Here is a 15,002-nt window from a genome sequence, read left to right on the forward strand (position 1 = left end):
CTTGATCAAAGGTTGTTTAAATATCTGTGTTAAGTATATTTATATGACAAGATATCTGACGTGTATTTTAAAAATGTGAATTGGTAGGAATCTAATAATATTGCAATATTTGTACACATGTCCCCATGTGTACTTAGTTAGCTTGCCTTTCATTCTACAAAGTGCTTTACATTAAGAGCTGTGCCTGTGAGCAACACCATCTTGCAAGATGATATGTACGAGAAAACTATCATAATGATTGCTAATGGGACACAATCTCAGCACATGCCAAGGATAAAGTGCAAAATAAACTGCAGAAAACTTTCTCGGATCACTATGTTAGTGCATGGGCTGTAGCAAGCCACAGAAGACTAGGGTGCCAGCAAGCAGTGCTAGGTTGTCTCTAAAAGCAGCAAAGGATGCCAAGTCCCAATCAGGGTGGGATGGGTCGCAAGATGCTTGACCGAATAATATCAGTATGCCTAGGAAGACATATCTCTTAGCGCCAGTATGCTAAGAGCCCAGGATGTCATTCGTTTGTCTTCAACCCTGATTTTGTTTTTAGCATTTCCACCAGTTAGAGGATTTTGGTTCCATTAGTGCATATAATCTAACTTCTATTTGTTGCTGTTATCTAATTCCGAGAATGCTTACATTAAGACTGAAATTATTAAAAAAGCAGATCTCTACAATGGTCATGAAAAGGATACCTCCGCCTCGGGATAGATCGGACGACAATGGAGGGCTAAGACATTCTTGTTCAATACAGGCCTGAATTCTGTCTTCATCCAAAGTTTAATATGCTGCCACATTCGCCACTATCTGCAATACTTTTCAATTTGCTTTTATACAGATTTCAGGGATTAAACAAGAGTACACTTTAGAAGTAGCAATTACATAAAGCATGGGTTTTCAGTTGAAGGTCTGCTCTACAGTGATGCAGAGCAAGTATGCAAAACAATGTTTATCAACCAAACAATGGCAATGAAAAGGGTTCTATATACAGCGAACCGAAGGACTGTGAAATGTAAAGCCTTTAACTGAAAGGAAAAGATCTCTGTGGAACCTAAACAAGTACCTTCACACCCACATTGCCCTGTTATGACTTATGACACCTCTATAGACTTTATATTTCTGGGCAGTCTGTTGCTAAAGCATCCATTCAGTAATAGAAGTTTAACTAAATGTATCATGGCTTTGTGTGCACCAAGGCAAATAATACCTTATTAAGAAATAACTCTTATAGGACATGGGTCTGGATATTTGCTCACGTAACATTCTTAAACCACATTTTATTTTCGAAAACATTTGTAAATGTATCGCCTAACCCAGTGCCGAGAAAAGAAGAAAATCACATTTTGTTGCTGATGGCATCATTGTTCATTTAAAACACATTTAAACCAGTGTAGAAAAATAAACAATTAATGTCACTATGATGCAACAGTATGTTACATTTTCTAGGAAGGCAGTCGCCTTCTTTGTGGCATCTCATTATTTTCAAGTTGAAATGTCCATTGCATAAACGTAGCAGAACAAGAGCAAAGCATGGGAACAGGGCCCTGCAGAGTCTATGGTGTGGCAGCTCATGAAATAGGGAGAAATCTAGTTGATGTGACCGACTAGATAATCTTTGCCTTCTGTCGAGTTCTTTGGATAGAACTACTATTGTCAACACGACTCTGTAGTAGATGTGCAGGGCTCACATGTAAGGGTGGTGTTATTGTAGGCAGTCACGATTTAGGGTTGCTGTTATGGTAGACAGTCACCTAGGGCACTGCCAACCAAAGAGCACAAGGGTCCCACTTGGTAGTATCAAACTGGCATCACTGCAATAGGAAAGAGTGGAACTCTAGACAAATATCACTATCTTCAGTGCCATAAATACCACCACTGTCCCTGACCACACTTACTACCTTGACTAGCATATTACTAGCAATAATTTTTCTAGCGCCCCCTTCAGGATTATGTATAAACAATGTGTGCACCCATCCTCTGCATCCTCATTGGCTGCAAGGTGGACCTCTGTCAGTGACAAAGGCAATGTGGCTAGATTTGATAAGGACAGATCTCAGAAGAACCATTTTTCACTATTTCAGGACCAATACTGAGTCAGAAATCTGTGCAAGTTTTCACAATTACATCTCTGTCGGACATATTGGATCAGGTACCGCTTGAGCACCCACAACTGTACACCCATGTCTCGAAGTTAGGAGGAAAGAAGAAGTATATGTGCCCACTAAAAAGCATAATATTTTCCTTTGTTTGAAGTGCCAGAAGAATGCGTACTGTTGACAGGAGTTAGATACCAAAAACTCGATAAATAATGAAAATTCCGTACTTAAAGCACAGCAAAATATCCTGCGTTCCAACTGTGGAGGCAGTTTTTAGAGTGCATCACAGCTGTAGCATTTGATAACTTGCTGTTCGTATTTTACCAATGCCACGCTGAAAAAAGACATCATTCATCAAATACAGCACAGTAAAAAAATAGGGAATATCTGCTTTAGAGACAAACAACATACATTACAAACAGTGACATCTTTTTTTTTAGCATAAATGATTGTCTGCTTGTACCCTTCTACGTTTTCACAGAAATCACTACCATTAGACCCAAAGCCACTGCGTGCACTTTGCTTAATGCCCCGCTTTCAAAGCAGGAGGTCAATGGCATCATTTTTTACACACAAAGTGCTGAGAAAGTGCTAAAATCAGTTTTCACCCTGGCAATTAGATATTACCTCCTTGAAAATGTTATATACAGACTGTACTTTTTAGTACTCTTTAATACTAATCTCAAACATTATAAAAAAACTGACTTCGTCATTAAAACAGTTATGTTGCCTTTGATAATAGTTATAAAAACAATAAAAACGACAGAGCATATCAAGACTTGGTCAGGAGCGTTCAGCATTGCCAGTGGAAGTATTGGACATATATTGTGGTGTAAATGGAATCTGGTTGGATGTCTCCTTTTGCTGTTATTCTGTTTTTGTTGTTGTTAAAATCTGGAAATAAATAGATGAGAATACACATGATGAGGAACAAGTGACGGCACTAAAATATCACTGAAATCATGTACATGTACCGAAGTCGATGCTCTTTTTCATCCGTTCTTGCTCCAATAGCCACTGGTTTCACCTACTGTAGTTCACACTGATCCGCAAAAGTGCTGCCTTGCTGGTTACGCTGTTGTGCCGGTTATTTGTCCATTGTACTCGGCAGTCTCCATCTTCAGGATGTAAGGGATTATGCTGTCAATTGGGACATTTCCAATGAGGCCAGTAAAAAAAAGTTCCTCTGTGATACTTGAGCTCAAGAGTCTAAGTGCTGGAAGGCGAACCAGAATCCGAGCGACTCTGAAAGACAAAGACATGGGATAAACACAGTTAAATTAGAAAGTCCTTGCTACCTTCTAGGCATGTGTTCTTTAAATGTTGGGGTTGTTGAAGGTTATAAAGTTAGAACACTTAATGCAGGGGGTCCCTTTTCCTGAGAAAATCTGAGGAACATAATCTTGAACAGAGGAGTATTTCTGGTTGTCCGTCTCCTTCAACTTAATATTTATTTAATGCTTCATCTAAGCAAAGGTAAGCTCTACTAGAGAAAGTACAATTACTTTCCCCTTTTTAATGGCTGGAAATGGACAAAGTGATCATATAAAATGTACATGATATCAACGTAGCAGTGCAGCCTTGTGCACCACTCTGTTGTTGATACCAGCTTAAACGCAGGTTACGTGGCTAAAGGAGGGCTCTAAAATGTTAAGGTGGATTGATGTTGCGTCTGGAGAGCAGACTAGTTGGCGGTGCTCCACAGTCAAGTCCACTTGTGCCTGTCCAGGGCCGGTCAAAAAACAAAGCACAGAACCTTGATCTGACACCAGCAGCTACTTAGAATTTGCTGGACGGATATTAAGGTGCTTAAACTATCTTCCCCCAGCCAGAAGCTAGAGCAGAACATTTTGGCTTCAACCTAGGATCGACTAGCATGCTTCGGCTATGTTCCATAGTGCGTCTTCTTGACTGTAGCGGAAAAACTAGAAATTAAGGAACGGATAGTGGTGAAAAATACACCCTAGCTTTGAAAGAATGAAAAGGTTCGGCTGAGTGTGAATCTGTTGAAGTCTAGATCAAACTCAGTGAATTGGATTGAGTCATATTACACTTATTATAGTCACAAAGAGGCCCACATAAATATAGTTCGTGACTAATCTACCTACTCCGTTTATTACACAATTTTTATAAAAATGCCCATTCATTAGTTTAAAAAAACAGAAGTAACAGTTATTTTATTACAATCGCATGTTCCTTTAATACTTATACAGTTATATCTTGGGTGCTGCTCTTCCCATTACTGTCTTCACAAAAAATGTGAGGACTACTGCTCATGTTAGTAGCTTTCATTAACAAAATGTTAAAAAAAAAACAATAATTTTCAAAGCCAATAGGTCTAGCATTCACCGCCAGCCTTTTGGCTTTGTTAGTGCATGTTTTATTTTGTCATGATTGTTTAAAAACGTTTCCCATTGCAGAAGGTCAATCTAAAAACTGCTTTGGCTAAAAGAACAAGTTACATGCTTTCGGTAACGCTTTTTCTGGTGGTTACAGTATCTGCCTGTGGATTCCTCATCTTTTGAATTACCCCATGCGCATCATTCCACTGAAACCTTTCGCCATAGCTCTGCCACGAGGACGTAACAATGGAACGGCGCCGCGCGCGACTACGCCTTACGTCATCGAGGCCATAAGAAGACCTTGTCGGCTTGGTGACGTCAGTTCCACCCATTTTTTCCGTGCCTTCGAGGCGAATGGGTAAACCAACAACATTTCCACAAGTATACACAGTATACTAGACCAAGAAAGGAACTGGAAATTCTAAAAGACAGACATTTCACAGTAACAAACACTACATCATTTCAAATATTTCATATTAAAATGCATGAGTTACATGGCCATTCTTTTTTGGTATAAACAGGCAGGCAACATGGAGGCAGGTGAGTTAGTGATGAATCCACAGGCAGATGCTGTATCCACCAGAAAAAGCGTTACCAAAGTAACTTATTCTTCTGATGGATACATCTGTCTGTGAATTCCTCACTTTTTGAATTGAAATCCCAAGCAGTCCCACTCTGAAGAGGGTGCCCGCCTACTTATACCAAAAAATCCTGCAGCACAGAACATGCAAAGTGGACGTCCCTGCTCACCTCTGAGTCTAATGAATAATGCTTTGCAAAAGTGTGGAGGGATGCCCAAGTTGCCGCCATGCAGATGTCTACAACAGGGACACCTTTAGCTAAAGCCGAAAGAAGAAAACTTAGCTCGAAAGGAAGGAGTCTTGTTTCCAAATCCACTAATTCTGCTGTACCCAAACCCTCTGAGCTGGGACTGCAGACCCAACAATCTCATTGTGGCACTACTATCTTTAAAGCCAGCAGGCACGTCGCATTTGTGGATTTCAGAGCCATACTGGCTGAAGAAATCACTATTTTAGCCGATTGCTCCATCCTCTTAGACTCTCTATCTCCAGGTGTGGATAAGAAAGAGCCTGCTTAGTAGAGCATGATGCCTGGACTACTAAGCTCTCAGGAGATGGGTGTGGGGAAAGGAAAGCTGGGTCTCCAGGCGCTACCTTATATCTTCTTGCGACTGATCTGGACACAGCAGGGGCAGTCATTGACTTCTGCCAAACATCTAAAATGGGCTTGGTCAAAGCCTCATAAAAGGGAAGCAGAGGTTCCAATGCAAAAGAAGGAGAATGAAGTGTATCTGTTAAAATATTTGATTTTATCTCCGCAGGAGGTAAAGGCAAGTCCAGTAGATCAGCTGCCTTTCTAATTATGGAATGGTATGAGGAAACCTCCTGCAATGGAAGGCCTGTCAGTGAAGAGAGCTCCCACTCCGGAGATATGTCCAAACCACTAGCCTCCAGAAGTCCCTCAAATTCCTGCATATGGTCAATTTCCTCCTTTTCAGCCTCTCCTGCTGCTCCTGTAATTCTCTCATCCAGTAGCCTCTGTGCCTCCCTTCTAGATCTCATCCAGGGTACCAGTCTCTGTGGCACCAAACGCGGTACCAGTGACTTCGGGATCGCGTCGATGGAGGCTCCACAGGATTAGCTGAAGGTGCTGGGCGAGGCTGAGTCGGCGCTAGACTGGACCCAGCATCAAGAACCTTGGTGTCGTTAGAGGCCAACTCCCCGGGGTCATGGGCATAAATGAGGTGGCAAGCCTACAAGGTTGTATGAAAGCGATCCCATGGGGCCAACAGGCACACCAGCAGGGCTAGCCGTCCTGGCAAAACATGCCGAACATCGCATTCAAGAAACGCGAAGGAACCGTACATATAGCCTCAAAGGGTGGCTATGGATCCGGTGTCGCCGGTTCTGAGACAGCTTGATGAGGCTGTTTGACTGGCTCCGGTTGCAGCGTCGGAGACACTGGAGCTGGGGATGGAGAGGTCAGAGGTGAAGGCGTCACTTCCCTGGGCACCGGAGAGACTCAGAGCCGGAGAGTGTGCCGGTGTCACCCAAGGGGAAGGTTAAACTGCATCCTTGTGGTGACGCTGGAGTACCGGGGACCCCCACTTTGGTGATGTATCCTTAGACAAACGACGTCTAGATCCATGACGCCGCTTCTCGCGCTTCCTCGACGACTTTGAGGTATGCAGAGTCAGCGACTTGGATTTGAATCTAGTCCTTTTCCGGGCCCTTTTCGGGTTCTTCACCCTGGCCATAAATAGCTGGCTTCCATCTTTTTCGGGCCTTCGGATTCATGCGTCTGCATGACGAACACCCCTGGACGTCACAGTCCGACGAGAGGCACCAAAGACAATCTTCATGGGAGTCAGTGATAGACATATGACCACAACATTCCCTGCAAGGCTTAAAACTGGACTTCTTCTGGGAAGCCATGTCACTGTACAATTTCAGGAAGAACCTGCAACAATGGAACTCCAGAAATGGAGATCCCTGGAAAAAAAAGTTATGTGTCGATGGCGCAGAAAAAGGGAACAGCTGCCAGCATGCCGATGAAGTCTTCTTATGGCTCCGATGAGGTCATACAGAGTCGCATGCAGAGCTGTTCCATTGTGACGTCCTCGTCGACATGGGAGAGCTATGGAGAAAAGTTTCAGTGAAATGCTGAGCATGGGGTAATTCGGAAAGTGAGGAATACGCAGGGAGATATATCCATCATAAGCAAAAATACTTTTGGGGCAAAACACTCATTACCATAGTCATTCTTGGCATGTAAAGGAACGACTGCGTGGATATGCTCATTGTGAAAGGAAGAAATGCCATCACTTACAGTGAAGTTAACCAGTGACTGAAGGGAATTGAGCCTCTGCCTGATGCTGTATGATGCAGTGGGTGGAGGAAAAACATTGACACACTGACATACCAATGAATTAGGAGGGCTGACTAAAAGCTTGTTTAAGGGCCTGATTATGAGAGGGTCAACGTATTCTGACCCAGGCATAAAACACTGTTTATGCACGGATTGGAATTACAAGTTGGGAGGTATTTATCATATCCAAAAATTGTAGGGTGCATTAAATACCTCAACCTCCGTTGAATTTCAGCAGGTCAAATGGGGGAAAATCATACGGTATTTATTGTATAATGCGGATGGTGGAAAGGAGCAACAACTCTGTCCGTCCTCCATTCATGATGATTGCCAGGAAGACAGCCCAAAAAAAAGAGATAGAAAACAAACACAGTTCTAGTGATTTCCTAAAGGAGGGCTCAAGCATTGTTCCCAACGTTTGAACATTACTGAGCTTTTCTATTCCCTCTTTTCCTTTTTTAGACGCTACTGATAAATCACCTAGTTCATTATCACCCTATGGTGATAAAGGGATCCTCATGTCTCATGGTGTGAAGATTTCTGGGGCCACTGGACAATTTCAGGCCTTTTGACCATGCAGCAGAGTACATTCGCCGGGCATGGTCTGGTCACACAAACGAGCATTACTGCTCAGCATGGGGCAGATTGATTTGTTAGTGTCTGAGATGTGGTGCCGATCCTGTGAGGGCAGGAGTTATCCTTATGGTGAATTGATTGACAGAGCAGAAAGACTAAGCATTGGTCTATCAGACAATCAAATATGTTATGCCTGGTCTCAGTAGGGCATCAGTCAATTAATGGTTTCTCTTCAGGGAGCACCAACATATTTTCAAACTTCTGAGAGATGCCAGGTTGATGTCATGTACAGTTCTCAGCTATAAATATATGTGAGACATCAGCAAGATACTTAATATTTGACTTTCTTCGCCGGCAAATGAGGGTCTATCCAGGAAGCAGTTATTTGCTAAGCAAAAGGCCTTATATTAAAGCTGTGGACCTTCTGGGTCACAGTTCCATGGCAAATGGAGCCAAGTTCGCAATTGCCAGGCTGTTAGTTGTGCTTGGTAAGAGAGTCTTGAGGCCTGAGGGCAGACAACAACTTCTGATCTCCATCAAAAAACATCTTCAACTGATATCTTCTGACTTTGGCTAAGTTGGCCAGTTGGTTGATAAAGGAAAAAGTCAATAATATATTCATTATTAATATTACATTCATTGTTGGATCTTACTGGCATATGACGTTTTTATGGTGGGCAGTTCCTGGAGGCACGGTGCTTCAGCATTTTTATCTTATGTCTTTCTGCATATATTCAGCAAAAGACAAATGACTGGGTTGGTTGATTCAATGAGTAGTTCAAAGGTGGCAAGAGTGGCAGTCAGTATGTTTTGTTTTTCATTTAGGGGGAGATCAGAAGCAGCAGTGAGAAGATGTGGGTGTTTTCCAAAGCAAAGCTGTTTTGCACTTGAGCGAAGAAAGAAAAAGTGCTCGGTTGTCACATGAGTTTATGGACTACACCAAGAATATTTACAGCTGGACCTTTGGATACATTCCCAACAGTTCATGGCATATGTAGTTTAATATGGTTTTTTGTTAAGGCTGATGCACAAGGAATAAAGAAGAAATGCATTGCTTAATTCTTGCATCCATGTCTTTACTAGTATTTTAACTTTTCTTCCTTATAGCTAAGAAGTTTTACATTTATAAAATAACTCCAGTCCATAATATTCATTTAAACAACTGTGTGGCATTTCTATACCCTTCAGCCAGCTAAGGGCTATTACTCCAAATGATCTTCTATAGCATGCAGATTACTAGTCTGACATACAGTCACACCAACATTGGTTATCAGTAGACTTTCACCCTCTCACACCACCAATGGATACTGTTTAGTATTTTAACCATATTAAAGTCACACCCTTCCAAAAGGTCTTTAATTTGAAGGTCAACCACTTCTCCTGTTAGTTGCAATGGTTTGAGCTTTTCCTGCAATGATCCGATTCAATAATACAGTTGGGGATAGTGTTGCACCAGTGCCAATACCCATTTCAACCTCATGCACATCTTTTTTCGTTACATTAAATGATCTTGGAACTGTTATAGATAAGAAAAGTGATCTCAGTGAGGTTTTAGTCGCATCCAGTCAAGCATAAAGCAATCACATGTAGACAGCAGTACCTGTAAGTATCCTCAGGATACGTTTTCTGAACATAGTCCTGTAACTCCATCTGTGCCTTCTCTTGGAAATTTTCAATTTGGCTCGTACTTGTCATACCGGGGTGATCTAGATAAAGAATTCATACATTTAATAACATTTTTTGGGAACATTTCATTCCTATGTAATTGCTAGAAATTTTAGTGCTCATGTCCATGCACTGGCTCAAATCAAGCATGCCCTAACCTTGTTAAATGGTGCACCCTTTAAAGTGACGAAAAATAATGTTTTGTTAGTTAAAAGACAAAGCATAAAAAGTGTGCTTGGTTAATGCTTAACCACAAAAAGTAAAGGCTTCATTCACATATTTGCTCTTGAAACAGATTGTACAGGCTATGGATATCAATTTATGCAATATTATTATTACAGCGAATAATTCTGCGTGTTCATTTCAATAAAAGCATACCTTGTAACTCTTTATGTTTTGTGTTCATCAGCATCTTTCCAGCATGAAACTGGACATGTTCCTGATATCTAACGTGAAAGGAGTCTACAACAGCATTATATTAAATCAACTCTGATGATCTCGCTCTCTTTTCCCTACTGGAGAAATGACCTAGACTTCTTAGGAATTCTTTCTCCCTTAATCAACAGATGTGGTGAAAACTTGATTTCTAACTCTAAATCAGGCTGAAGATCAATTCTGTATTGCTGTCATGAAACAAATGGCATCTTTTAAAACTAGTCTTGTGGCACAACTTGCTAACATCAGATTTATGTATGGAATAGTGCCAGATTCCTGGAAACTTCCTATTGAAAAAGCCTAATGTTGATTACACTCTCACCCTCCTAGATTGTGAAACAAATCTATAATGGCAGTTGCTTTTGATGCGATCAGAGCCATATAATGGACAAGGGAGGCGCGGAGGGTGTGTTCCTGCCAAATTACACCACGAATTAGTATAACACACAGAGTTTGCTCTCTCTAATTCGTGTCTAAGCTCTTGCACAACCTACCTGCCAAACTGAGGCCAATGGGCAGTTACATCTGGTTCCACAAGGCTTTAAAACAATGTTTTGTTTGCTATAACTTGCTTTCGTTTGCTTCCTAAGTTCACTTTACTGGGCTTTTAGCATCATGAAGCCCTTTAGACAAGTGTGTGCTTCATAATTAGCAACTGAAATCAAATCACTTTTGGAAGGTGATTTAGGCAGTTGCCCACAGTCTGGGAAATACTATCCTATATCTCATGTCTTGATGGCAGACAGTGACCAATATCTTGCTAATACCACTGCTGCCTTCATTTATTTAGTAGGGTTGCTACTATTACCACAAGGTCATACAAACGTTTTAGTACTGTCTCCAGCCAAGGCAAGGTGGTGCTTCTACACCACACCAGCTGCAAACTTCCTAGAGTGGCACTCCCTGAAGTGATGTTATGGTAGGACAAAGGTGATTTCCTACCCCACACAGAAACGATTTTTAAAAAACGGAGTCAAACAAAATTAGAACACACATTATCAAAGAATAAATCACTACAATGAAGCAAGGAGGTGGAACAGCTACGAAGTGCAGAAAGGCATGGTATCTATTAGAAAAAGTGTTATTGAACATGAGTAACCTACTTCTAATAGCTATTCCTTCTGACCAATTCTTCATGTTTGGAGCATTACACAGCAATTGTCAAGTTAGGAGAAGGCTTAAGGAGGCTCATGAAAACTGGAGAAAAGGAAGACATTTTGTGATCTGCATATGCAAAAAGGACTTCAGCTCTTTAGTATTAAGTTACAACCGGACTCCTGAAAAGAGGTCTGTGATTGTCTTTGCCGAATACATGAAGATGTGGTTGTCTTACATGGAGTGAGCGTTTATATTTCAGGTGGCCCTTTATCAATTAGCGTACAGCAGAGTTTGATACACAACATGACCCACTAGATTGAGCATATCTTCTTTCCGTCTGGTCAGGTGTTGCTGCTGTCCTTGCTCCTCCCTCTCCTCTGCTGGGACCCAGGGCCATATTGGGATTGCAAACCAAGCCTTGCATTTACGTCCCCCGTTTGTGTTACGAGGGGCCGCTTTTGAAGCACTGTTGCAAAACCAACCCCCAGTAACAAAAACGGTCCCCACCGGTCAGAAACCGGCCCCCTCCCTTCCAGACCACCAGGGAAATTCCCGGCGCCCGGTATGGCCAGTCCGGCCCTGCTGGGATCTTAACTGTTGTCTGGCTGCCTCTTCGCTGCCTGCTGCCACAGCAAAACATAATCCAGCCAGGTTTTCCAGTGTTACTCCATCACAACTAGAACTCTCATGGAATGGAAGGTAAGTGTCTGTTCTGTGCATTTATAACCCTGCACTTGTTATTCATTAACCAAACAGATTACCCGAAACTTCAGTAAGTTAGTTGTGGAAAAACATGGCCACACTTTATTAATTTTGCATGCATGGTCATATATGCCCAGTCATAAATCAAGATGACAAGCCGTCAAACAGTTAAAGTGCCATAAATCATGGAGGCGCTAAAAATAATTTGTAACAAGGTCGTAAATCATGCATTGTTGCTAGATCATAAATCAATGTTGTCGCATCACCATTCAGTCCTGTCTTCAACCAACATCTACACTCTTAACAGCAAGGGCCTTCTCAAGCCAATTCACATATATAATAAAAAGAAAGTGGGGTAGTATGCAGCCCTGACTAACCACCTTACTAAGTGCAAAATACTTTGTACATTCATCATTATTACCGAAATGTACTGAGGCCGTTAATCCCTGGTGAAGATCCCTAAGGACACTGACCAAACACTCATCCACCCCCATGGACCCAAGATCAGCCCAAAGTTTTTCCTTTGTGACCAAATCAAATACAGAGCCAAGATTCATGAAGGCAAGATGAGGAGCCTTTTTTTGCCTGAACATATTCATGAATTATAAGGTGGAGGTTAAGATTCTTTGACAGTACCCCTCCATGTGCGAAACACATACTGAATATCAGACTAAATATTCTGTTCTTCAGACCACTGGGTCAGTCTATTCAGGATGACCCTGCCTATGATTTTAACTTCTGTATCTATTGAAATAATGGGTCTATAACAGGAAGGGTCACTCCTGTTTCTCTTCCAGAAATCCGGAATAACGGAGTGACGCCAGGACTCAAGGAGTGTTTGACCGATAACTGCATTAAAATACAGTGTAAGAAGAGAAGTCAATAGATCTACACAAGCTTTAAACAAATCACCTCGGATCCCATTTGCCCTGGGTGCCTTGCCCATTGGTAGAGATTCTATAGCGTCTCCAACGTCTTCCCAGTGCATCCAGTCCTGTCATCTGCTTGTCCTCCTTTCTGGTACCTTTTACAGTTAAGGCAATCATACATTAGGTTCCTTGTTGGTTGTTGGTTGAACTCTGCGTTTGAGGGGGTAGCCTATTTCTGCTTCTTAGGCCCGACTTGCTACCTAGTTTGCGTGTTTTTGGTCTCTGCCATCTGTCAGGTGGGTCTGGGCTGCGAGGGCCATGCTCTGCTAACTCCCCCTGTTGGCCCCACTCACCCTGAAGTAAAATAAACCTGACTGAGGTGGATGCAACCGGCAAGTATCTGTGATCTGCGGTGTGAGCCCGCAATGCTTGGCAGGCCTGCTTCGGCCCAGCCAAGCATATTACGAGTTTCCTTCCTGCCAGTGGTCTCATGGTGGTGTTTACACCATGAAACTGCTGGTGGTAAGGACATTAAGGTGATTTAGGCCAAGGGGATGCATGCAGGTGGGAACATGGTGGTCCCCCCAGTCTGCATGCACGCCCAGTTCCTTCATGGGATGTGCTTAACAGTCCAAGCCGTGCAGGGACTTGCTTTGGCTTTCTCACTGCAATGCCTTTTTCAAAGGCACCGCTGTTTTAATGCCAAAGGGCCGCCTGCCAGACAGTGAAGAAACTCGTAATTTGGCTGGTGGCCAGCAGTTGAGTTTGGCGGTGTGCTAGCGGAGTGATGGCGTGCATCCGCTTCCGCATCGCCAAACCCAGAATCCGGCCCAAACTCCCTAGGGACGAAAAGTTGAGGATTGCCATTTCTCTGGTAATATGTTCTAAGTGTCTTTATATAATACATACATTAACAAGAGGACTTAAAAGTTGTCATGCAGACACTAGTCTATGCTTTAGGTCTTGTTAACTAAAAAGCCTAGCAAATGAAATGGTTACTGTGTAAAGAACGGATCGTTATGACCAGGCCTACTGACAACCTTAGCCAGACACACAACACATTTACACTTTATTTGTGACGGACACTCAACGAACGTCTTACAGTATAGCTATTTTCATGGACATTTTTGCACAACCTCCGGCACTTTATAATCAGATTAAGAATTTGTTATTTGATCTGTTTTTAATAAGCCTCACATCCTCGTTAAAGTTCACCCATGAATGCTGTTTAACGTATTTTCTACATCTTTTTTTATCAAGCCCTTTTCTTTTTTTTTAGCTAATTTTGGAATTTTTTTAATTATGTAATAAAAAAAATTACTTAATTATTGCAACAGACAATGAGACAATCAAGCAATTTGATAGTACACAAATCTAAAACCTATATTTACCAATACCAAAAAAAACCCACACAAGACAGCAATTAATATGTGACTTTTAAAAGACAACAGCAACACTGAAGGAGTGCGATTTAACTTCAATAGTAGCTTTTATAAATAAGGGAACAGGCGATTGTGACATTGACCCTACCCAGCAATTCACTATTACAACAGCATAAATTCATACTTCCCCTTATACCCAGAAGTCACGGAGTAACAAATCTGATACTGACATTAGCTATGGTATAGACAGAGGATATACTGGGCTTCAGAGATCTGTGTGGATCAATACGGTCTTTCTAATTCCCTGCCTAGGTCTTTGCACAACTCAGAACTTTTGTGAATTAAAGGACCTATTTGTACCATACAGCACCAAAACTCATCCATATCATGTCTATTCTAAAGAGGATGTGAACATTCAACTCCCCGATCAAACAAATGAAGAGAACACTTCACCCGCCTTCAGGGTATTAGAAGCTATGGCGGCAATCAGTGCTACCCTGACACAGATGTTGAATATTTTGACAAAGCAATCACTTTTACTTTCTGTGCGAATCTCTCTATTGAAATATATTAATGTTGACATACAAATGTTACAAGTAGGTCAAAATAAAGAACAAGTGCCAACTAGTTTTGAAACCAGTACTACCATTCTTTCTTGTGTGGGTGACATCATTGACTTATTGAAATTACTTCCAATAAAAATTACAATTCAGGTTAAAAATGTTGATGAGCCAATGCTGCACTCCTCTGCGCTAAGAATTGCGGATATCTCCAGCAACATAGTTAGGAGGTTTAACACAGGAAATATGAAATCCACTCACAACTCTAAATCCTTGGTAAGACAATCAGTGATAAACTGTCAGGAAAAAGTAACCATTACATGGCTTAAAAAGATTATTCTACAATTAGAAGAAATCAGTGCTGACAAGGGAATGACAATCTTAGGAATCGAAA

General features: G+C 41.7%; 1 protein-coding gene across 4 annotated transcripts in view; it reads right to left on the bottom strand.

The window, feature by feature from the left end:
* Positions 1-1,217: 1,217 nt before the first annotated feature.
* The window catches only part of NR2C2 (nuclear receptor subfamily 2 group C member 2), a 268,072-nt gene continuing 254,287 nt past the window's right edge, over positions 1,218-15,002 (bottom strand). The window contains exons 13-15 of one of the 4 annotated variants that reach the window (XR_013601140.1): positions 9,498-9,603; positions 2,027-3,335; positions 1,218-1,869 (exon numbers count right to left, since the gene is read on the bottom strand). Coding sequence is in view for 2 of the 4 variants with exons in the window: in XM_078661704.1 (XP_078517830.1) it covers positions 3,161-3,335; positions 9,498-9,603 (281 nt within the window). In the remaining 2 variants the exon portion in view is untranslated. Of the gene's footprint in view, positions 3,336-9,497; positions 9,604-15,002 lie in introns of all 4 variants that reach the window. The other 3 variants (XR_013601141.1, XM_078661705.1, XM_078661704.1) reach the window with 3 other exon arrangements.

Source organism: Lissotriton helveticus, chromosome 9 (genome assembly GCF_964261635.1).
Source record: "Lissotriton helveticus chromosome 9, aLisHel1.1, whole genome shotgun sequence".
Lineage (NCBI taxonomy): Eukaryota > Metazoa > Chordata > Amphibia > Caudata > Salamandridae > Lissotriton > Lissotriton helveticus.